Source organism: Xiphophorus maculatus, chromosome 1 (assembly GCF_002775205.1).
Source record: "Xiphophorus maculatus strain JP 163 A chromosome 1, X_maculatus-5.0-male, whole genome shotgun sequence".
In the NCBI taxonomy this organism is placed as follows: domain Eukaryota; kingdom Metazoa; phylum Chordata; class Actinopteri; order Cyprinodontiformes; family Poeciliidae; genus Xiphophorus; species Xiphophorus maculatus.
The window spans coordinates 27,579,889-27,605,779 of record NC_036443.1 but is presented as its reverse complement, the minus strand read 5'-3'; the positions used below and the strand labels follow the sequence as shown (position 1 = coordinate 27,605,779).

Genomic DNA, 25,891 nt, shown 5'->3' with positions numbered 1-25,891 from the left:
GAGCAGTAATCAAGTCAAAACTGTATAAAATATTTACATTTGGTGTAGTTTTAGCTTCACTTAGTTCAAATTCTGTAAAATAATCTATTAAGCACCTTTTGCTTTCTAATTATCAATCCATTAATCAAAAGATATTAAGTGTACTGATGTTAAGCAGAGCAGACGGGGTTAACCTTTCACACTAGAAAAACTGTAGATGTATCCTTTGCTACAAATGATAAAGCGTTCACTGAAGAAATGCTTTTATTGCATTTTAGTAAATAAAATGTTTATTTTCATTAGTGAAAAAGGATTTGAAATATTTGTTTATTTGTATTTTAAATGTACTTCTAATATTGTATAAAATAAGCTTAAGTGCTTAAATGAAAAATCTACAGCAAGTGCAATTTTTTATCCGATTAATAGTAAAAAAAATCTGTTACTAAAATAATCAGTTACAGCTCTAGCTAGATTTCTTTCAAAGTCTAAGAATCCTTTGGATAAAACTTAGTGAGTAAAGGCTTTCCCTTCCACCTACGCATTTCCATTGCAGCTGTGAGGAAAGTAAGTAAGCCAACAAGTCAAGAGGCTCTGAAGGGAAATGATTTCACTAGGGCTGGCGGGATGTGGCCTTGTGACCTCCTCCCACTCCAGCTAGCTACTGTTTTGTTTGCTTCTGAAAGCTTTCCTAATGCGAGACACGTCTGGGCAGCAGACCTGTTCCCCACAGCTTTTAACAACTCAGTTCTGGGGTAAGAGAAAGCGTGCTGCTTTGATCGAACCAACAGGCGCACCTTCTTGGGTTTCACTCTCTCGGCTGAGCCTTACCTTGCCAAAGGGCCCCGCTCCGGCGTTTGAGCCGAACAGGCCGCTGAAGCGGCTGGCGGCGCGGTTCTTCCAGCTGTCCGGTCCCGCCCCGACGGCGGGCAGCGAGCCGCCCAGCTGTCCCAGAGCATCCTGGGTCGGAATGTTGGTCTCCCCCAGGAACTCCGTCATGTTCTTCCTCCGTCGAGCCTGACCCTGACAGGAGACACAAACAGATAAAACTTACATGATGTACAGTAACAAAACAGAAAATGAAACAAACAGACCACTTATCAGTAATTGTGTAATTTCAAGGGGAAAAAAAAAAGATTCCAGTCAGGGAGTTGGAAAGAACGGAATGAGAAATGTACAAAGACAGGATAAGCAGGAAATCAGAGGGGATTTTCATGGAGGATGACATCAACTGGCTCGTTAAAGCCATCCTCATGTTGGGACACAAACAGGAGAGGGAAGAACTGCCACATCCTCCCAGCCAACGCTCATGACATCACAAGGAGCAGGCAGGAGGTTGTTCCATAGGAACAGACGATCCGAGTTTGGCCATTGTTCCCCCGTCCATTGTTACCCTGTCAGCAGGCCCCGCTGCGCGGCGCGCTCCGACAAACTCTGCCCACTTTACGAGCAAAGCAAATAAACAGGGGTCACCTCAGTATCGGAGGAAGCAGTTGTTTTTGTCGTTGGAGTGTCAGTGCTGAGGAATCTGCTGTTGGTGGCGGTGTGTGTGCGCGCATGACAGAGGGAGTCGATGACCCTCACCTCATCAAACAAGCGACGGGGAAATTTTACATTCCAGGACACTGACACCGTTGCTGAAACCGGCCGGCCGTTCCGACAAAATTCTTTAACTGATCAACCCCCCTCGACTAAATAGAAATGAACAAACAAACACACACTGTGCAGTCAAAACACTGGAACGCCCCACCACCACCACTCCACCACCTCCACTACACACACAAATACCTTTGCTTTCAGCATCTTGGCCAGATTCACAATGAAGAATGTTTTTGTTGTTTTAATTATGATTGAGATGCACATCTGGAGTTACAGACAATTTGGAAAAAGCTGAAAGTGCACTGATTTGTTTTGGGGTTGTTTTTTTAAACCAACCAATCCAAATTTTCTTTTTTTCTTTTAAAAATTAGACATTTTAATGTAACCAGTATTTTAAAAATGTGCTGTAAGCTCCTTGATAGAGGTAGCAGTGTTGACTGACAAAAAATTACAGGATTATCCCAATTCCAGCGTCAAAGCATAACATTTACTGAGCTCCATACAAAGTGGAGCAATGAACTTGCAGAGTGTTGATGCATTTACTAAGTGAGAGAAGAAGGTGTTTTCAGCAAGAATTGATGAAGAAACTTAAACTATATATTTGATATGTTTTTCAGCATATGCAGCCAGAACTCCCACACAAAAAAACCACTAGAGAAAGGCTATCGTGTTCTGCATTACTGGACAGAATGCAGAACACATATATGAAAACAATCATGTTTTCATATATAGCAATCTTTGAATGAAACAACTCTTTTTCCTTTCTCAATAACCAAAGCTACAACATCATCCAAAGTTATCTGTTTTGATGCATTTCATGAGTCAGATATATAAAATCTGACTTTTAGTCAGCATTTTATCTGTCAGTCACTGGTCAAATATGCTTAGGGATGCATAGTGAATTGTTTGATTTTCAGCATTCATTTTGAGTTTCTGATTACTAACCAACAATTCAGAAATTCCAAAATCTGATTTTCTGTCCAGTGAACAAATCAACCAGGTTACAGTAATTGCTACATCCTTGCTGTGGATGTTGTTGCTGTGGATCAGCTTCAAAGACTTGAAGCTGATTCCAGAACCAATAAAAGTGTTTAAAATGAAGTCAGTATAGAAAAGACATAAGAAGCTATTTCAACAAAAACTGCTTTTTATGACATGTTCAGGCTTGTCCGAGGACCATTAATGCTAGAAGATAGTGAGAGAGAGCAAGACATGCAGCAGATAACAGGAAGCCTAATCATAGTATGAGAAAAGGGCTTTGTTTAATACATCTGAACTATTGTCCTCTGTGTGTCCTGGATAATACTGGAGTTGGAAATGTTAGGAGTCTTTTGAAAATCCAGCATTTATGTAAAGGTCAACATTCTTCTGGAAATGCAAAATTATGGTAGTGATAGCTGCTCTAATCGCTACAATAAGATGGGAAAACCAGTGGGTAATCCTTCTGACTTTGTTCTAAGATAAGCACTGCTCTCGGTCATACAGTGTGAAGCTCAATCTGCTCCAGATGTAAATAAACACCGCCAGTATTGGCAGGGATACTAGAGAAGGTACTTTGAATGCTGCTTTTTTCTTATATTATTCATTTAAAAAATTATAGAACATGCAAAAAGATGGCCAGCCAGAACAAAATTTACAGAAATTAGTGATCAACACAATAATCTAGATAGTGCATCTCAAACACACTTAAATCAATGGTACTATGAAACAATCGTATGTTTTCTCTATGAGAAAAATTTCTCCAAAGCAATGTAACTAGAAAGATCATCTGTCTTTCAGAAAGTCGTGAAAACAGGAAAATTTGCATCCATTTCAGTGAAAAGGAAACCAAAATTGAGCCATTTTGGGTTTCTTTTAATAAGTGTAAGAGGATGCAGGTGTTAGGAAGTCCATATGGTGAGAAAAAAAAATCTGGACCATTTCCCAGTTAGAGCACAGCACTTAAATCCTCACTCAGTACAGAAAGTAGACATGAGAAAGTTTTGAGCTACTCTGATCCAACATCAAGACAACACATTTTCTTCCTGAACACTTTTAGCAAAACAAAATGTTTCCATAGACTAAACCAAAGTCTGGAAGTTGCAATTAAAGAGAGGATAAAAGCTATCAACAGTTTCCCACCATAATAATGGAGCTTACCATTGAAGCCAGAGGCATGTCAAAAGTAACAAAAACCATTCTAATCCTTCAGAGGAGTTCATGGACCGCAGCCCATCCTCATGCCAGCTGCTGCCCTCACTCAACTTCTCGCCTCCTCCTTTTCCACTTCCACTGGTGGAACTCTTGTATATCCACTCCTTCACCCGGACGGTTCTTATGAAGACGACAAACCACTAATGTTTCCCTAAAAGCACTTCAGAAAGGCTCCAGCTTACAAGATCCAGTGCTTCCTGGTTTAAGCTGAGTCCTGTCAAGTTATCCGACTGGTCAAATAGCGGACCTTCTTCTGATGCGTCCAGCCTGCTTACATTTCACCCGAACACTGGTCTGAAGTCATAGCAACCAGGAGGATCCTGCCTCATTGTGCTGGCTCCTGAGGAGGCTGATCTGAATATCTGGAGGTGGAGTCAGAGTGTGACAGCTTGCAAGGAGGGAGCTTCTCGGTCGAAACAGCCGTTCCGGTGCTTCTGACAATGACAAATGCTCTGTTTGGTACTTTCTTCAAGCAACCACGCCGCTCGTGTCTTGCAAAACACACCCGTTTCCATTTTTTTAAGATGAGTATTTCTTCACAAGGAAGAGGCTTACTAAAAAACCTGAGGCTTTTACAGGGGCGAGCATGTCATTTTCATGACACGTCCACCCCCGAGGCACAGTCTTTGTTCTCAGAAGCGTCTGTTTTTCTTAGAGACCTTTGAACAATGCCAGGCTAGATGGCAAAAACAAGGAAAGAAATTTCCAAAGAAATAGCCAAACAGGAAATTCCCTTTGTTTACTTGTTTCAGCACATTTAATCGACTGCTGTAGCACAATAGATAAGCACACTGAGCTCCCCGCCTTTCCATCAGCAGCAAAAAAAAGTTTGAACGGCTTCCAGAGCCGAGAAGTATACCTCAAATATAAACAGAGATATTCTGTAATTTATTGAAGATATTACTTCAGGTCAGCATGCTGCCAAGTAGCCCATGAGCCCCTCTTGAACTAACATTAAGCAGCTGTATTCATGTCTGCCTGAATAATTGTGTTTACAGGATCTTTGTTGAGTCTACTATGTAAACTTGTCTGTGTAGAGGGAAGCAAAATACTGAGGCTTTCTCCATTTAAGTCCAGTGGTTCTTAAAAGACCATAACACCAAGTTGACTGACATTTTTACATAATAGTTCAACACGACATACTTTATTGCTATCTTATGTCATAAAAACAAATAGTGAAAAGAAAAAAATACCTTTCTATCCATGAGCATGGAAGATTACATAAAAAGTGAGATTTAATTATGCATTAAATTTTTACTAACATAACAGAAATGTTCCCTGAAGTCATAATTCTGAGTGGAAATGCAGGCGGTTTCTTACCAACATTGACTTCAAAATTCAATATGGTCCCCATGCAAATAAAACTCTGTGATGACTGCATATAAATCATTTCCTTCTTCTTAAGATTTATTGTATTAGATATTTAACAGTATTATGCAATCTTCAGTGAATGTGTTGGTTGTAATGTTTGAAGGCACTACATGCGGAGATTTACATCCCATTTAGCTTTCATTGCTAATAGTAGTTAGCCCACTATACAAAATTAATTTGCATAATGGTTTTAAAATTCTCACTGTAATTAGCTCTTACTGCTAACAGTAGTTAGCATGGTCTGTCAAACTGTAACTTAGAATTTTGACTGGCTTGGTTCTTATCCATTGGTGCTTAATCTTAATTAAATTAATTGAATCTAATGATGCTTAATTCAAAAATTTCTATTCAGCCTAAATAAAAATCTTTCACAAGCATACTGTATAAACACATTAGTCACATTCATATTGTGTTTTAATATATATAAACATAGGAAGCATGCTCTTCTTAGCTTGTTGGCATGCTTTCTTAGCCAATAGTTGTCAGCATGCTTGAGTACAACAATTTCTCACTCAGCAGATTTACAATTTGCGTCTAGAGAAATGTTTACTTTGATGTTTTTGATTAGCTTTCATTTAAAGCAGAGATAGGCGTGAACAACTAAATTTTTGTCTTGTGTATGCTAATTTTATTTCACAGTTGGTTAGCTTTTTGTTTACAATGTCAATTGCCGATACCAAAACATTTGAACACCTGGATACCACACGGAACCATGAAGTTAGCAAAATGCTGAGTTTAACTGGATTACTTTAAGTTTTAATTTTATATCAGTTCAAGATCCAAGTTCTAACTTCAAAGGTAAAGATCTTGCCAGATGACGAGATTCCTGGTAAACCACGTTATCTTGCAAATAATTGCATCAGGTTCTCATTTTGATACCACAAAAGAAGTCCTAGTATCACTGTAACTGTTTGGGAGCCATGGTTCTAGCTTGTTGGTTGATGATATCAAACTGAGCTTAGAGTTTTATCTTATCTGCTGCAGCTTGTGTCATTATCCTCAGCCTGGAAAAATCTTTAAAAAAAAAAACAAACTGATTGCATTAAAATAAGTGGTGAAAAGAAATTCACTTCAACCCCCACCTACAACCTCTCACTCTACTACTCTCCTGCTGTGATGCCCCCCAGTCCCAATGGTAGTCAACTGATAACAGCTGGCTTTGATCATGTGGGGGGTGATTAACAATCGGAAAACAGTGTGACACCGACTTTCCTGAGAACCCGAACCCACATTGATCCAGTCAAATATAAATAAAACACTCAAATCGAGAGTAACCAGGAAACAAGAGCCATAAAATGCCTCAGTGGTCTGCATGTGCACAAAACAAGCAGAGCAGCACATTTAAACAAAGCAACCAATCAAATGTCACAAGCTCCCAGTTGCATTCAAATGAAAAACAAAAAAAATACCAAGGACAGAAGCTAACCTTTTTCATATTTGTAATTTATGAGTATAGAGGTATCTACAAATTGGCTTTGGGACAACTGAACTTTACTACTTCATTTGCTCATTGAACTTAGGACCCATGTAATTAATTAAGCCAATGCTCGTCAGTTTCATTTCTTTGTAAGTATTGGGTTCCATGAATTATGATAAGTAGCTCAAAAATTGTCAAATTTTAAGTGGAAGCTAATAGTACATTTATCAAAATCTTTGTTTAAACTTTATTTTCATTGGTAGTGATTCTGATCAACAGTTGACACTCAGATCATTAGCCCTCTAATCAAAATAAAAGTCATCATTAAAGAAAAGTCATCATTAAGGAAAATTGTTTTAAGTCATGTGCAGTGAAAGTGGGCAACAATGAAAGAACATTTGGAATAAAATATGGCACAGGTACTTTCCATATCAAAAGACTAAGGTATGAATTGACTGCAATGAAATGAAATTGCCAAGAGGTGAAATATCCCACATCTCTGCAAGTCTCTCACCTGAGTGTAACTTGTCGGTTGTTTTGTGTCGGGAGGAGGCGACTCGGGGATCTCTGGGTCCAGGTGCAGCAGGTCCCAGCTGTGCCAGGATGTCAGACTAAAACGAACCATTTTCCGCAGAAAATATGGGAAATCCCACCAATACGAAGGTTTTAATTTAGTACTATCTTCTGAGGGATCAGAAGTAGATCAACCTCCACAAGTCAGGACAGACCCCTGTGTCCAAGTGGATAGATGGGAGAGCTCTGTGAAGCATTGCAGTTTCTTCCTTTGTGTGGCTGCTGGCCGACCGGAGCCTGCAGATAAGGTGTGCTACAGGCCAACGGTCACACAAACAACAATTATAAAGGTGTGTTTGAGCCTTGCGGTAATCTCCACCTTCAGGCATAGAGGAAAGTCGTTGTCTTCCAGGCTTTTTCTCATCAACACACACAATATTTATCTCCACCTATGCCACGTGGGGAAAATTCAGCTTTCTGCTAATTGCTAATATAATTATTAGGTGCTAGCACACTGAGGTAGTTTCATGCTTTTCTCATTATCAGTGTAATGAAATAGCAAGTTACCAAACATGAGTCATTAATCCATTCCCACGCAAGCAGTGACTGGACAAACTGGATATTGAAAGCAGAAACAATAGTGAAGGGAATCCAATTTTAGTTGCAAACAGAGAATATGACGATAGTTGATTCACAATGTTTTGGAATGTGAGCTAATTCTAATCTATTATTCACAAGAAAGCAAAGATTACAAATGGTAATCCATGTCTAGAACTGACGAAGAACAGTTTAATACCAAAACATGCTGGGTTTAATGCTACTTAAAAAAAGGCAAAGTATGGTTTTACGCAAAGTAGAGCTGACGCCATGGTTAACAATTATACGTCTTTCACTGATGTTTACCGTGTTAAACAGTGTCTGCCCATGACAGATTTCTGCTCAGCTTCTGCTTTTTTGGTCACATAAATATTTGACAGATTTTCACCAGATGAAGATTGTTAAAGTTATTTCACAACTTTAACAACTGAAAATATCAGTTTTCAAATGATTAGTTTTTGAGGGGGAAAATGCTTTCCAAGCCAACCTGGCCTTGTATGAAAAAGTAGTTATTCCCTAATAACTGGTTATGCCATTCTTGAGAGGAAGAACTGCCATCAAGCATTTTGGATAACTCTCATTCAGTTTTTTACATCATTGTGGGGGAATTTTTACCCACTTTTCTTGGTAAATTTATTTCAATTCAGCCACATCGGATAGTGTCTGAGCATAAAAACCCTATTTATGCATATTGACTGGATTTTTGTCCAGACCAAACTTATTATTTTAGCCATTTAAGAGAAGACTTGCTGGTGTACTTTGGATCATGCTGCTGCTAAGACACAGTCTGATAACAGTTTTTTCTTTTTCAGGACTTTCTGATAGAGAGCAGCATGGCTACATCAATTTAGTCTTGTGGAGCCAAAGAACTCAAGACCATCACCTTATTATCACCAAGTTTAGTTTGGAAAGCATTTTTTGCACTAACTTCACTGCTTTTGTATTTACCCTGATCATATTTGTCCGATACTGAATGAGTTTTATTATCTAAAACATTTCAGTGTGACAAAAAAAATAAATGAAATATGCAAAAGGGTACATACTTCAGTTTCACACTACATCTTTGTTAAATTGTAGATGCAGCTCAAAAAAATAAAATCAAAACGTGGATGTATCTCAGATCTCCAAGTGAAGCCACAATATTTATTCATAAAAAAATTAGGAATTTAGGTGCTTAATGATTAGCTGCAAGCCATAATCATTACAATTAGCCTATGGATTATGGTATTCAAGCATATTAATAGAAAATTCGATGGAAGAAAAAAGTGTGGTAGAAAAAGGCGCAAAAGCAGACAGAATAACATCTCACTTTTCAATTATATTCTAAAAATATTGTGATGAAACTGCATGTTATATTTTCACTCCATAGAGTGTTTATGCAGTTGTGTCTTAGTGTAAATCATAACTGCAACTTTGCCAATCTGACTGATGCTGATTATGCGAATGTCATTTGAATCAATAATAATGTCAATAAGACATCCATCCCTATGTTTTTAGGTCACAGAGAAAGTCACATTGCTGACCCATATGGTGTAAGGTATAGAGTGAATTATGCATCATCAAGTAACAGCAAGCAATTAAATCATGTGAAGTCATCCACTGTTTACTCAAAATGACTACACTAAGGGTCAAACGCTTTCTTTCTTCAATGACTAACTTTTCAAAATAAACAATGTTTATACTAAGTTAGACAGTGAAACATCTGAGAAAGTGAGAAAGGTACTAAAATGCTTGTTCCTATAAAGCTGTTTTTATTGATCTCATTTTTAAAAAGTTTTTAGACATAATATAAAAAGTCAACAGTAGATGGTGATTAGTAATGTTAAGAAAGAGTTACCTCCTCATACTAAAAAACACTGATACTCCTGGATCTGCCTCAGAGCTGGGTGAGTTTGCTGTGTGACAGATAGATACTGTTTCTTTAAAATGACTCAGTTCTGGGGAAATCTGTCAGTTGTCACAGAAACGCCTAAAAGCCTTCAGGGATGTAAATCTACAATGAGTCAAAAAGCCCAAAAGCCTTCAGCAGATTTCAAACTGTGGTTGTGTTGCTTTAATGACTTGCTGTATTCAGCTTTTGACAGCAGCCTCAATTTTCGTCACGTTTTGTCTTCTGCCTGGCAGAAGATGCTTGTCATGGCTTTTGTCATTTATTAAGACACAAAACAGAAACTTGGATCTGATTGTTTGCTATTTTGGACCCTACAAGTGATTTAGCATAAAGTGGAAAAAAATATACATCAGAAATGGCCTTAGAGAAGCAACTGCTGTTGGTCATTTCCAAATAATTTAGTTTAGTAAAAATACGAACATTTAAAACACTCCACAGGAATGGATCTCCCAGGAGTTGACAGATGATGCAAAGCTCGGGGAACAAGAAAAAACAAATCAAAACCAAAAGGTCTTTCTTACAGTCAAGCATTACAGTTCATTACAGTTCAATCAGAGGAAAACTGAACAAGTTTGGCTTGTTTAAAAAGGCTGCCTAGAGAAAACAATGTTCTCCAACAAGAATATGATCCACTTAAGTCTGTTTCTCAATTAATCACAAGACAAGTAGAACATACTGTTGGGGAAAAAGGAGGTCACACTATAATGAGTACCATTTTGGACATAAAGCATTGTGGTGGAGAGTTGATGATTTGGCCTGGTTTTGCATCTTGTAGCCATTGAGCTGTCCATTAACATTTCTGTACGTCAAAGTATTCTAGAAAGAAATTAGGTCAAAGTTAATCAAGAACTGGGTAATTAACATCTGAACCAAAGCATTGAATCGCCAATATTAGCTAATAAAAAAGCAAAGAATCAAGCTATTGCAATGGCCCAGTCAAAGTCCAAATCTCCACTTTCCTGAAATGATGTACCAGGACTTCAATACAGCTGGGCATAAGCAAAAGCCTATTATCCTCAATGATCTGAGGAATGTGGGAAAAAAATTCCTTCACTGGAAGTAAAACTGATGGAGACATGCAGGAAAAGAGCTGCTGCTCATAATGAATCATGAGGTTTCCGTTTTTCCCCAAAGACTCCATTAACTGTCTGGACAGGAGTTTAGATGTTACTGAACAAAACTACAAAGATTCAACTGGCACCAAAATGCATTAAAGTGTAAAGAGCCTGAAATACATTTTGCGGTGTGTGTGTGTGTGTGTGTGTGTGTGTGTGTTTGGGAGACTGGTGATTTATTGTGGGTCTTGACACACACATGGAGGATCCATTAAATGACAGATCCACTCCTGGGAAAGCCAACAGCCTCCAACTGAACCCGTAATGCGAGCCTAATCACAGTGATTTGTATCTCTGGATCAAATAATGTCGCTGTGGGATTACAGACACCACCCTGCAAGATGCCTGATTCGCATAAGCCAATCATGTTTTTGCTAACTGCTCCATGGCAACAGAAAGATGGGAGGTTTTATGACCCAGCCAACTGACAGCAAGCAAGGACCAATGTACTGCACACACTTATACACCATCCCTGGGCTCCAGACGACAGGGCTATCTTTATGATGACTATAAACCGACCTCAGTTTCAGTTTGTTGAAACAAGGACAATAAAGCAACAGCACCCTCCACCATTACTGGTATAAGTAATATAAGTAAAAATGTTGTAAATTTAATCTGACATGGAGCAATGAGAAATAATTAGTGGCACTCTTCTTGGCTCTCCCAACAATTCCTATAAAATTTATAAATGTGGGCTGCGGTTATCTCTCCCTGCTTTGTACCTTTTTATTATGACACTTTTTCCATCCACTTGATTTTCTATTAATATGCTTGAATACCACAATCTGAAGGCTTATCTTGATTATGGCATACAGAAAAGGAAATTTTGACTTATACCTAAATTGATCAGTTTTTGTGTTATGCGTCAATATCAAACTTTAGCTTAAGGACTTGACCTGAGATATCCATTTTTTGATTGACATCTTGATTTGAGAGGTCATTTAGTCCTTAAGTTGTTCATAGTGTCAAACTTGCATTTATCTTATTCTTGTTTAACTTGATTATTATCACAAAATTGATCACATGAGATGAAGGTTAGGCTTTTCACCAACAAACCATCCATAAATTTAGCTTAAAATGGCTGAATTTGAGTGAAAACTTCTGTTCGCAAATGTTAAGTATGGTGGATGATATGTGATGCTGTGGGCCAGCTTTCCTTTCAAATGCCTGCAAAGTCTCATATCATAGCTTTCTTTCTGCATGATAATGTTCGAACATTATTAAAACACAAAGAAATCCTATCTCTCCTACATAGATCGGTAGAGATTGTGCAAAGTAGAATGATCCTTCCTCAGTGTAGTGCAAACTTGTGAAAAATATAATTTTATAATATTAACAGCAGGAGTGTCAATTGTGACTTTGCAAACAGCTATTTGCAAAGTTGAATAAATATACTCATATTAAACATTGGAGTTTTCAAAATATGTCAGCGTGAGATTATCTGCAATTCAGAATGTAGATTCACAAATTATAGATTCACAATACCTTCCAGATATGTGTATAAACTGTTTCTTTTGATCAAACAGTGTAAAGTGTTTTAAGGGCTTAAGACTTCACTTTAGCAGATGTGTTGCATCTCCTGCTCTGTGTCTGGAGAGCTGGGTCTCTACTTCTCCGTTTGGCAAAACTATGCAACCATAGCCAGTCGCATTAACCCCTTTGCCTAATGAATGCGACGGACATTAGTAGAAATTTCTGTTCTTCACTTTGACCTCAGATTCCACGAAGTGAAGCTGTAAAAGTTCAGATCTGGATTTATTTTATGTGTGGATTAAAAGTGATCTGCTAAAGTACAAACACTGTAGAAGGATGGAATATTTAACAATAGAGGGACAAAGGGTCAGCAGCACTTGATGAGGTCAATCAGCAGGAGAGGAATGCATCTATGACTAATCAGAGGACTTGGCTCGGTGTCTGTTATAAAATAATCTGAATCAACAAAGCTCTCAGCAGCCAATCACAACACTGCCAGAGACTGTAAACTAATATTAATGCAATAAAAAAAACCCTTGAAATTCCACTTTCAAACAAAAGAATACCTCATAAAGTCTGCGCATGTTGATTTCCTGCTGAAGAAAATTCTTTAAGGATGCTGAGGGAGTGGTGAGGAAAATCTGCACAAAAATACAAACTCAGAACTAAATTTAATCTGTTTTGGTTTTTTGAACTAATCAAAATAACCAGGGAATTTGAACAAACAGTGACCCCTGCTGGCCAAAAAAGTAAAAGCATCTTAGAGGTTGTTGAGCTTTTCCTGCTCCATTGATTCCCAGTGGAGCCATTTGTTTACCTTCATGTCTGGCTGAGATTTTAAAGCACTTTTCTAACAAGATTGTTTAATTTTATTTGATTAAATCCTGACAGCAAATTATGTAAAGTGCTGGTAAATGTTAGGAATGTGTAAATAAAAAAAAACACCTAATGTCCCACTAATATTTTTGAAGAAAAAATATTAGTTTAATCTTGATTAAAAGTCAAGATGAAAGATCCAACAACACATGGATGGTCCATAGTACAGTTTTTACATATGCAAATAAATTCACACACTCACCTGCCACTTTATTAGGTACAACTGTCCACCTGATAGAAACAATTCGGTTAAGTTTAAAGCATCAGGATGGAGAAAGGACAAATGTAACTGATTTTAAACATGAAATAATGCCAGACCAGCTGGTCTGAGTATTTCAGACAGCCCTACACTGGCAGATTTTTACACTTTGAACAAGACATTTTTCCTGTAAGTGAAAAAACCTGCCAGTGGAACTAGCAATGGAACTAGCAAGATAAACTTAAAAGTTTATCTTGCTGAAATGTTACCATCTAGGTAGCTGTGTTCAAGTGTTCCAAAATATTTGCACTAGAAGCTAGATGAAAATTATTAAGGTTTTGTGCTTTTGCAGAGTTGAACAATGAAAATTAGTTTGCTGTACTCCAATAATCACCACAGTGACCAGATCTCAATCCAACAGAGCACTTTAAGGAGATTTCCATCATGGATCTCCATCCAAAAAACGCAGCAACTTTGTGATGTTGTGTTACTAATATGGACCAAAGTCTGAGGAATGTTTCAGACAAAATGCTGAATCTATGCCAAAAAGAACAGAATGGAAGAAAAAAAATCCATTAATGTGTGTTTTTGTAATATTATGCACCACAAAAGGAGAACTAGACATTTTTGGTCTTGATCACTTTTAAATTACAGCCTCACACAATATTTTAGTAGTTCAAGTTATGTCAGATTTTTATTGTGAAAAAAAATACATAAGATCTACATTCTTGAAATCAATTTTCTATTTTTGAGTTGTACTTATTTGAAATTAAAGGGCAGAAGTCTTTGCCATGGTCTTATTTTTGTTGTTTTAGTTGCAAAATAGCACATTTACACACCTTTAATAGAAATGGATTCATATCCAGTAGATTCTTGCTATCACCACTTGACTTGTCTGTTCATACCTTTTAACAATGTATTTTAATGCCACCAACAATTCAACACAGGTAACAGTTTTCTGTTAAATCAGAGCCAACCTACCGTAAGAACAGCGCTACTGCCACCCCGAGGAATAAACTGGGATTATCTCCAATTTAAACTCCACATTCATCGTCAGTAAAGCTGACGAGTCCTTACACGAACATCAGGTACGTACATTGACATTCTTTGTCTCATCAAGGAACATGTAGTGATTTTGGCCAAATTAACAAATGAGACACATGATGACTAAAACTAAACTTTCCTTGACAACCTCCAGTGTTTATGTCTCAGCCTTTATGACTAACCTTGACCATTTAGCTCCACAGATGGCAGGGAAGTGCTTTTACCGAGCCCCCACCTGTTCGCCCAGAGCAACAGACATCTGGTTTACAGCTTGCACACGTGAATGCAAAATCCAGCTCACCTGTGGATAGGTGGCTCTTGACTTTTGAGAAAGGTGATTAACAACTTTGTTTTAAGCACTTAAAAGGTCAGACGACAGGCCTGATTAGCCTGAACCTGAGCCAAACATGAGAGAAGTGAGAAGTTTGCCGCAGTAATGGATCACATAGGAAGAAACTGAGAGGGTTTGGGTTGAGATTTCTGCAACAACAGGTGGAAAAAAAATTATGTGATTGATGTAAAGTGCAATTTTTCCCTCGACAGGGTCAATTTAAACAAACCTCTTTGAAACGGAAGTTTCTTTTTGTGACTTTGACACTAATGCCTGGTGTTCCTTCTAAAAGGCTTAAAACGGGTCAGCGATTTAGGAATCACAACTCAGGTCCTGGTGTCCCTACTTGCCACAGCCTGAACCTGCTGGCAACCGGCCTCATTTCCCACTTTTATGTTCTGCAGCCAAGTGGATCAAGAGGCCTCAGTTAGCCTCTTAGAATCTCTCATCAGTTACAAAACAGCCGCTTCCTGTGGCTGCAGGAAGCGTAGAAGTACCAGTGAGTGTTTCAGGGTACACTAATCACAACAGCAGGCGATCATGAAAAAAAAAAAAAACGTCCAGCATGCTCATCCATGAAGGTGAGGAAGGAAGAGGTTTTATGGGATGGAAGAAACAAAGGGGAAGCTGTGGAAAGTCGGAAAAAGGTGTGGTAGAACCAAACAGTCTGTGGGAGTGTCTGCGTTTGTGTTCAAAGTGTGTTTTTGAGATCTGGGAAAGTTAAAAATAAGGAGCCGGAGGAGGTGTGACGAGCTGCAGCATGGCAGGAAATAAAACATGAACTGACCAGCAGATCGATGCTTTCACGGCGTCCCAGAGACTCGTGTGCCACCTTCTCTCTCGGGGTGAGGATGTAGGGGCTCTGGCCATCAGGGGGCTTCATGATGGGCAGGCTGTGTGATCGAAAGTCCTTCACACTCTGCGCCACCTTCACCTCGTCACCGGGACGTGCTACACAGATGAAAATGAGAAAAATCGGTCTCAATTTGTGCAAATTACAAATATATAAAAATATATTTGTACAAATTAAAAATATATTCTTCATTTTCAAAAGAAGCTCTATCTTCCATAGTTTTCTGTAACAGAAAATCCTACATTGCATAATAGCAACATTTCCCACTTCTGACTATGAGCTGGAACTAAGACCAAGTTTCAAACATAGATTAATGTTTATCAATATAAAAAGACCGTTAGAGATTTTTTTTTCTTAGAAATGGCAATTATATGTTGAACTGTCTTCTTTCCTTGCTTAGCCAGTTATTTGTTATGACCTGTGACTGGACAGAAGTTCAGTGAGTTGGGCAGAAGTTCTGTTGTTAATGAAAGGTATGGTTGACAGTTTGTACCTTTAACTTTGAGGTAGTGTCCTCCTAAGCGATAGGCCTCGAAGTGCAGGGACAGCGGCGTATTGGACTGATCAAGGAACAGGTCGACCCGCGACAGCTCGATGCCATTCCTCTCAAACACTGGACCTAAAACCTCTCTGACAACACAAGACACAAAGACGTTTTGAAACAACACTTTTACTACAATTCATTTTGCTCCTACCATCATCTGACTTGTCTAACCTCAGTGTTTTCTTTTTCATAGCCGGTACAATCTCTGTGTTGATGTCTACGTTGAGGTCAAACTTGAGGCTGAAACACTCTTTGCTGGGGTCCTGCAGAGAGCAGATGGACTATTAGGCCACAGCGGTGTTTGTTCCCGGCTCATCCACAGGGGGGCTCCTTCTTTTTGAGCGGTCTGACTCTCTCAAGTGAAGGACAGTCGTGTGGAACCACAATGAATATTTCATAAACTCCCGTGAAAAGAAAACTGCTGTCCCGTTAACAAAACAAACAGGAGAGTTACTTACATCAGTGTGTCGTCTCCTTGGCTTCTTCTTTCCCAACTTCATCCCCACCGTTTTACGCTCACTGCAAAGCAGTTGCAAAGATGAATCATTCTAAAAATCAAGCACCAGCTCTTCAAAACAAAAGAAACTGCCCGCTTAAAGTCAGCATGACAGTTAAAAACACAAGACACACTTCTCATGGCTTGAAATGATCCTCCAGTAAGAGCCTGAGAGGCAGAAGGAGTGAACAAACACTAGCAGGACACGAGAGGAAGGTTACCGACCCGCGGTCGTTGCTCCCTTCATCCTCTTCCTCCAGATCAGAGGGGGGGCTGGTGCGTGGGGGGCAGGAGCGCGTGGACACGTTCCGAGCCAGGATGGAAGCTGGAGGTTAAGAAAACACAGAAGTCACTCCCTCTGTTGGATCACAACTCATTTTACCTCAAACGTTGCACTCCACAGAGCTGACACAAATTACTAAAACACACACAAAAACAAACCACGTTAACCCTTGAGATTAGCACTCTGTGGTTCTAAAGACAACCTGCTGTGACTTAAAATATGAGTGTGGATCCTAATACATACAATACAGCCTCATATTAATGATATATTTTATGTGGAGGCTGGAGCTGACACCAACAATTATTTTTGTAATCAATTATGACAAATGAAAGAAATTGGCACATTCTGTACTACCTCACTTAAAGAGTGATTACCGCTGAGTGTGTTCTTTGAGAAAATAGCAAGAGTTGATGATAATGTCAATCGATTAATCCCGATTAATCCGTTATGCTGTTTCAGCCCTAATTTTGTGTATTAGTTAAACATACAAAATTTAACCTCATGAGTTCAAAACAGTCAACATTTTGTAACATCATTTATTCAACAAATATGAACTTATAGGTAAATAATCATAGTGGTAACCTAATCAGATAGCACAGGAAAGTTGCAACAACGTGTGGCTCATGGTAAGCATTTTTATTAACTCATCAGGAAATGTGATCATCTCTATAAAAGGAGGAGTTCTGTCTGTTTGATGCTCCAGGGCACACAGGTGTGTGTTAATACAATGCCACAAAGGAAAGACAACAGCAATGTTCTTACAGAAACAATAGTTGCTGCTAATCTATCTGAGACAGGTTAAAAGGTCATTTTCAAACATGTAGAGAAAAGAAAACATTGTTCACAAGAAAGAATATATTATTGCTTACAATCTTAGGCTTAATCCTGCTTGAGAACTGCAGGATTAGACATCTCAGCTAATTGACTGCTTACATCCTGGACTCAGTCTTAAAGATAGAGTAAGGATTATTATGACAATTATTTGGGGAGAGTTCAAAGTAAAGCCACTGCTTCTCCGCAATGAAAGGAGTAAATTGAGGTGGTTTGAACGTCTTATCGGGATGATCCCTGGGCGGGACATTTTGGGGAAATATTTTGGGAATAATGGCAGATTTTAAAAATGGGAAAGAAATATGTTTTTATCTGGAGGAAAAGCTGCACATCAAATTTAAATTCCCAGAACCAGAAGTAGTTTTGTCCAAACAGCAATAAGATGAAAGCAGAAATGTTCTAAATATGTCAACACTTGGAGATGGAAAAAAATGAAACACCCTCCGTGGCTAGTTTGCACAAGCCCCGGATCCTCAGATTACAGCCCACTCCCCGCTGCTCAGAGGTTTAGATGGGAAACTGGGGTTGTCTTTGTTGAAGATTTAGTCAGGGTTTGAAAGTCACCAACCAGTCAGAGCTTTGTGTGAGTGAGCCAACAGCGTCATGCGTCAGGTTTCAAGTCAGGTTTCTGTGGTTTCACCTGAAGGTTTACTGCATTTGCTGCTTCTTGTCGATCAGAATGTCTTTAAAGTGAGTGATCAGAGTGCTTGGGCACAAAAAGGGAAAATGATTGACATCACCTGCCTTATATAGACAACAATAAAGACCTGGCATGCATGATATTTACACAGTGAAGGTCCTGTCATGAGGTAATGGGGGATGACTTCATCCCCCTACCAGGCAGAGGGGGAGGGGAATTGAGTACCAAATAAAGAAATCATCTACCTTGAGGTTGCAGGTCAAATCGGGGGTGTCGGTCAAAGTGCATGTTGTCGGCGCTCTCTGGATGGCATCGCGAGTCACATGAATCACACAGATGAAGGGGGCTTTTGCTGTTCAGGTCCTGGCAGTCTGGGTGGTGGCAAACCTGCACACAGAGCAATGCACAAAGTCTTTACATCGAAGCAGAGACACGTTCAAAATAAAATAATAAAAAAGAAGGGCTGGGCTGGAGTGAAAATGCCATCATGGTCACACACTTTTAGAAAAAACAGCTCCCTGCTCCACTATTGTTTCTGCTACAATTAAACGACCGCAGAGGCCGCCACAGGCAGCTCTGAGGTTTGGCGACTCCCACCATCTATGCCCTTCTAAAGTCACCTCATGTGCTGGTCTGAGATCTGCTTACCCTGACATAATCCAAAACTGTACCCCCTACACTCAATCCACAAATCTGAGTATGGGTCAGCAACTGAGAGATGCCGTGGTTCCAAATTAGGAAGCTTGAGAGCTGCAGGATTAAGGATCTGTCTGTCTCTGTTCCAGACATATCAAACCACACCCCCCAGCTTTTCCACCACCTTCAGGACCAGTAGACTCTTCAGTGTGTCGCAGCAAGGCAGCACCCACAGCCAGCTCAGGAAGCAAGGGATGTATGGGGAGATACAATGGAGGTCCTGCTAATGTACTTCCCGACATTGTTTCCTTGTGCTCGGGAGGAGTAGTGTGTGTCTGTGCAAACTGCGAGTGTGTGTGGGAGGGGGTGTGCGTGCGTGCGAACAGCAAAGATTGGAGCATTACACAGGGAGTGTAGCCCTCATGAATGCAAAAAGAGGTAGATGTTAATCATACAATCATTACTCACTTGTTTCAAGAGAAATATGCTATCAATGAAAGACTGTATGCATCCCATCAGGTTATTGGCTGCTTTTAATGCATCACCAGGTGAATTTTGGAGGAAAAATGACCAAGTAATGAAGGAAATGGAAGATGAGGTTAAGTTTGGGTGAGTCCAAGTTGAAGACAGCCTAAGGGTGTTTTCACACCTGATAGTCCAGTAGACTGATTGGGAACCAAAATTGCAACATTTGTGATATTTCCAGCTGGTGCTGTTCGCTTTCACAGCACTGTGTCAAACGACATAACCCTTAAAAATACATGTCTCCCTGCTCCCCCATCGTCTGTGGTGGCACTGCACAAGAACCACTGAAGACATGAGAGCAACTTCCTTTTTCCACACAATTTTATCAAAAATGAAGTGGCAGATTTTATTGGTTACAGGATTTCTCTTTTTCCATTGGTAAAAGACTTACTTCTTCCACAAACTAGCAGGTTTGTTCTGGTTATATTTACCCAAAATTCCCTGCTCTATAGTCTACTTCCTGCTTTGGAGCAGTCTCCGGTCCATTTGCATCCACATTTGAACCACACCAGAGTTTACTTCAACTGGACAGAGACCTGGGTTTTTAGATGGACCAGAGTTCATTTTGTTTTGGTCCACATCAATGTTTGATTAAACATTCACACTTCCCACACAAACTGGCCTTTCTGGTCAAACGAGCTGATGTTATAAACAAGACTAAATGGGGTTAGTGTGAATCCACCCTCAAAAAAAGACCAGAGGAAGTACAAATCCCCTAGCTCGGCGTTTCCCAATTCCGGTCCTCAGGCCTCCCTGCCCTGCATGTTTTAGGTGTTTCCCTTCTGCTACACACCTGGATTGAATATATGGGTGATCAACAGGTTTCTGCAGCACTTGATGGTCATGCAATCATTTGAATCAGCTGCTCTGGAATAGAGGCACATCTAAAACATGCAGAGCAGGGAGGCCTGAGGACCGGAATTGGCAAACACTGCCCTAGCTCAATCGTGCAACCTAATTGGGTCCTGTACACTGTCAAAGCCTTCTGACGGTCCAGCAGAGATTAAAGCCCTGCTCTGAGTTGCACGAGCCAGAGTCTTTTCCTGCTTCACAGACTCCTCACTTCCTCCCCTACACCCAAGGTCGCTGCACCCAGGTCGAGCCACTGTCAAGCTTTAAAGCAAGAATAGATCACACTCTGAGAAAAAGTCCTGACTCAGACTAAAACTAAGGAAGGGTCAACATGAAACCATGCAGGATTCCTGTTTGTACTCACTCACTCATTCATTCCCAGATTTGTGTCTATCATCTCCATCAGTTCTGAAAATGCTACATATTAAGTACTAATTATGTCCGGGTCATTACTTTTTTACTAAACTAGTGCAGCAAATTGCAGGTAAAAATGATTTTTGCATCTCTCCTTCCATTGACTCACTGATGTCAGACCATCGCCCAAGGATCAAAAAGTAGACGTCTGTTACAACATCTCCTGATGTGTCATCAAAACCACGATTCTTTTAGTGAATTTCCCGTCTGACAGAGGTAGAAGAGCAGAGAAAAGTGATTGAATCAAACAGCAATCTAAAAAAGTGTACACAAATAGGTGAGCTCTCCATAGCACTGCAATGAGGGGTTCACATTCCTGCCATGACTCAAGCAGCTGAGGAAAAAGAAGATTTTAGCCAAATTTAAGAGTTCAAAGCAGGAAAAAGACTTACTAAAAACTCTGAAAGATTCCGCTGTCAGTGCTGGGTTTTAGTGTTTCAAATACTGAACATTCCTGTCCTTTTAAAACTGTGCATATGCAGATCCGTGGTTTAAATCCCTGGAAAGGGTTATGTTATTTTGGGAATTCTAATAAAAGGAGGGAATCAAGAGTTCCCAAGAATTAAACCACTGGTAAGGTCCATTAAGCCAAGATTGTTATAGAGATCAGACACAGTCGAGCTTGATGATTGGATGCAGGTCATGTATAAAAACCTTTTATGCAACCAGGGTTAGAAAAATTGTATGTTGGGGGAAAAAAAGTCAAGAGCAGAGTGACCTTTGTCCTAATAGTGAGTCTGGCCTACTGATGGGGGTTTATGAGAACTTTGTTTTGTGGTCTACATGTGTTTTCTAGATCAGGAAGAGTCTTATGTCCACATCTCTAGAGGTATTTTGTGGGTGGGGTGTTGTAGGAATATGGGGCAGCTGACTTATTCTTAAGAGTGGTCTGGTTCTGGGTATTACCAAAGCAAGTTGTGCTTGTTGCCAGTGTAGTTTTTCTCCACTAAACCTTCTCCTCACTGCAATCACTACAAAGGTGTTCATGGACATCATCTCATCTCTGGGTTATTGAACCTCAAGATCTACATGTTTGTATTTGACAGATTATGTGTTCTGCTGACCAAGTCTTGACCTTCATCTAGATTGGTACACAGTCTTGTATTAACATGGAACGGGTGACAGTCAACTCCTTCAAGCCTGAGGTCATGATTTTCTGCCAGAAAAAACAAAAATACTTTCTAAGATGTTGAGGTTTTACAGAGTTACGGTGAGAGACGTGGAGGACAGCTGGCACTGTGAAGGGCTGAATGTGCATGAAACAAATACACGTCATGTGATTGTGTAGTCTGCGTATCCCTTTGCGTGCCAGCTCTTGGATCTCCCTGGATTAGTGGACACACACATACATCCTCTCTGAAAACAGCTGAGAACACCCCCCCCCCCCCCCCCACACACACACACACACACAAGTGGTGCCACCATAGCTCTCATCTTGGCTTAGCACGTCCAACGCCACGTGGCACCTGACTTATGAACCCCTGTTTCAACACATCCTACAGGCATGCCCATTTAACACACAGACACACACACAAAGGAGAACAGACAGAATGGCTGCAACATCCCAAAGAAGTGGATGTAATAAAGCTTGACCTGTTTGAAAGGAAATGAGTCTATTGTGGTGAATCAAAATTATTATTCAAACAAAACTAATCTTTCCATAAGCACACCAAGGAGAGAGACTATTCAGTCATCCTGCACAGAGTTTGGTCTCTTTATGGTGCAAACTAATGGATGCTTACACCAGCAGTTACATCAAGTTGAGATTCAAAGAATCACTTAGATTCATGACCAATGATGGTTTAAAAATCAGCCAAGCGGTGGAATTTGGGAACAGTTTCCTCACAGCCATCAAATCTTTGGCTAAAGAAGACAATTCAAGGTGAGTTTGTGCAGGTTGTCACATCCTCACAAGCTTTTAAGTCTGTTGCCAGGAAGTCTTCAGATCTACAAAAGGGCTACTTATAAATTTAAACTTTCACCGATATAATGTCAGAGATGATGAGATTTGAAGAGAATGTGCTCAGTCATGCTCTTACCGACCTTTTTCTTCCAGAAAAAGCACTCCAGCTTTCTGTTTGTGGTTTGACTGAACTTCCTCTGAGCTCACTCGGGCTTCTCTGGAACAGCACGTCCCGCCAGAGTTCGCCTATTACTTATGTAATAGCACACACAACAGAATGAGTGTGCATCATGACAGAAGTAGGTATGAGACCCGCTGGGGTTGATTTCTTAAGGAATGCATCTTCTCGGAGATAAGAAAAAATAACTGACTCCTTTCTTCCGATTTCTTTCCCTGCAAAAAGTCCATGAATCTGAGGTGCACCAACATCTTTTATGGCTGATTTAAAAGACTCACTTCCCCCAAAGCTGGAGAGTTTGCCGATATAAAACAAAATCCTCAATTCGTCATCAGAGAGAATGTCTAATGAACACTTTAGAAAACATTACAGACTTTTGATAGAGTTATAAAGGGGGGGTCGCACTGTGGTTAACATGAAGTTGGGTGGTTTTTATGCTTTCACATGTACATGTTGTGAGGGATCAAGTCAGTCAAGACAGGCCACACCAACAATGAAGTCAGAAAATCTGTCTACTCAGATGTTTTCATAGTGCAGATTTAAAATATTTGAAAGAAAATGCATTAAGGTGTATTTGTTGTTTCAACAATTAAAATAGGTAGTTATGGGGATTTTCAGAGTTGGTCTCAAGTATTTGCAGATTTTACATATTCACGGCCGTCCCTAGACCCAGTAGGTTCACTGCATGAATACATATTTGCACAATAGAGAATTAAATTCAAGATGCACTGATGTGAAAATTTGAGTTTATAACAATATTCTGTTATTGACAACAATCAATATTGACCAATACTATATATATATATAAATTTTCATATCTTGTAGACATATAAACATGCAAATAAGCATTAGAAAATGTGTTTGGGATACAAATCACATACATATATTTCTGATTGGGTTTATTGCCACCGCTTGTGAGATGAGTGAACAGTCGCATCACTCGTATCACACCTGCTACCAGACACCTGTACTAGTTATCCCTTACAGCACTGTAAGGGATAACACTACAACAACATCTGTTAGTCTGTGCAAAAGCAAAAACAATGACCATTTTGCCATTTAAATCCAAAATTCAGCAACTACTAAAACATGTCAAGAATGGGTTATTTATATTTAGAAGTCTCCTTGATGGCCACAGATCTTTCACTTCTATTACTGCCTTAATACACTCCAAGCTGTCACTTATTCTTAAGGGGTGTTCTATAGTGCAAACCACAACTTGATAAAAGCTACATTTATTAGTAAAAGTTATTTTTAGAAATCTACAATTTGTTTCCAGGAACATACCAGGTCATGAGGTTCTATTTCTGAAATTAACTTGACAAGTTTGATGACAAGCTTATTGTGAAATTGCTTTCTCAGCCGTTTTTTTTTCTTTTTTCTTTAGTAAATTCTGTGGGAAAGAGATAACACTGTCCAGATCTAATAAAAGAAGAGTGATGTTCCCTGGTGGAAAATAAAAAAAAAACCCAATCAATATTCAGGTTTATATACACTTTGAACTTAGATTACATTTTTTTTCTGTATTACTTTTTAAGGCAAGTGTCAACAAAAATGATAAACTTTTAAAGTTATCAACCCTTAAACAGTTGTCCATAAATTGCTGTTAAAATATTTGCAAATGACTTATTTATGAATGGAAAAAGCCTTTTGAACCACTCTGGCCCCATGTAAAAATATAAATATCCAACTTGGTAAATCATGAATAAAGTGTGATTAACTATACTATCTTGATCTTGCACCCGGTCTGATTTCTATCAGATCTGCACACCTACACAGAACCTGTTTGACAGCAAACCTGTTTAACTTTTGGTAAGTTAAAGAAACCAAAAGCCAATACATCATACAGCAATCTAACTAAATTCAAGGGCAGATGAGAAACAAAGTTTCTAGACTTTAATAAAAGAAAACAGACAGTGTAATAGTTATATATAGATATTTTAGATGCGTTAAAATTAGAATATATTTAAATTGTCACTATGACTAAGCTCCATTAGACTGATATTATATCCAAAAGTAAATTAAAGCTGTACATTCATGTGTTCTTAAAAATAGGCTTTACTTTAAGTAGGAAAAATCTTCTAAGCATAAAATTTGATTGGGTAAACATGTGCTTAACTACATCCCACATAGCCTGACTGTTGGAAATTATATGGAGTACAGAAAGCTTAAAGTATTTAGTCAACATTTCTGTTATGTTTTTTTTTTAAATTAACAATGTTTAGTCATTGTTTATTAAAAAAAAACCAATGACTATCACCTCTGACAATCACCTCTCCTCCAGGAGCCACTGGAGAGGAGAGGTGATTGTCATCACTGCTGATTCAGTCTGCAGGTGAGAGAGTAACAGAACCAGGCAGCAGAAAAACATGAAGCAAAAGGTTAAAAAAAAAAAAACTTATCTGTGGAAACATGACCTGCCATGCATTACACCTCTGCTTCAAAACACACATGCTGCCCACACCCACAGAGCAAAGTCGTATCTCAGTCATTGTTTTAAGCAACCATCTCCAAGCTCACGTCCACATAGACTCATAAACATGGGGCCTAATCTCTGAAAGCTCTCACTGCAGACAAAATCCAGGCAGTGTGTTTAATTACATGGGCCAACATTAATGTTGCTCATCAACACATTGAGTCAAAAAAAAGAAAAAAGGAAGATGATTTCAGTTCCTGTCCCAACATGCAAGTCGTCACCTATTTAGCGGTCGTTGCTAGTTTTTACAGCGTGAACGTCTCGGCTCATCAGACATGAAGAGCTGATGGAATGAGCTCCTCTATCATTTTTTCCTTATTACAAGCTTCCGCTCTTTTTACCCCCCTACTCAGTTCACACAAACAAGGTTAGAAAACACACCAATGAATTCCAATAAAACACACACCCACACACCCGCAAACGATTGGTTAGCGTTAGAGCAGCAAGAGTCATGCACAGTCTTGTTTAAACAGTGACTTGTGGGTAAGTCGGTGCAACATCCAGACAGACTTTGGTCAGACCAGCTCACGCAGTCTGAAAGTCAAACTAATCAGAAAAGCCTAAACTCAGACGCACTGCCACCTCATCAACGGTTCATAGTCTACAGGAGACAACTGCTGTCTCTTTTTTACGGTCCAATACACTAATGCAGTGACCTTTGACTA

General features: G+C 39.3%; 1 protein-coding gene across 4 annotated transcripts in view; it reads right to left on the bottom strand.

The window, feature by feature from the left end:
* The window catches only part of plekhg5 (pleckstrin homology and RhoGEF domain containing G5), an 82,566-nt gene that overhangs the window by 10,487 nt on the left and 46,188 nt on the right, over positions 1–25,891 (bottom strand). For all 4 annotated transcript variants that reach the window (XM_023337293.1, XM_014468738.2, XM_023337279.1 and 1 more), the window contains 7 exons: positions 18,488–18,629; positions 16,714–16,813; positions 16,451–16,511; positions 16,164–16,255; positions 15,942–16,078; positions 15,383–15,546; positions 808–999 (listed from right to left, as the gene is read on the bottom strand). In XM_023337293.1, the coding sequence (XP_023193061.1) occupies positions 808–999; positions 15,383–15,546; positions 15,942–16,078; positions 16,164–16,255; positions 16,451–16,511; positions 16,714–16,813; positions 18,488–18,629 (888 nt within the window). The remainder of the gene's footprint in view (positions 1–807; positions 1,000–15,382; positions 15,547–15,941; positions 16,079–16,163; positions 16,256–16,450; positions 16,512–16,713; positions 16,814–18,487; positions 18,630–25,891) is intronic.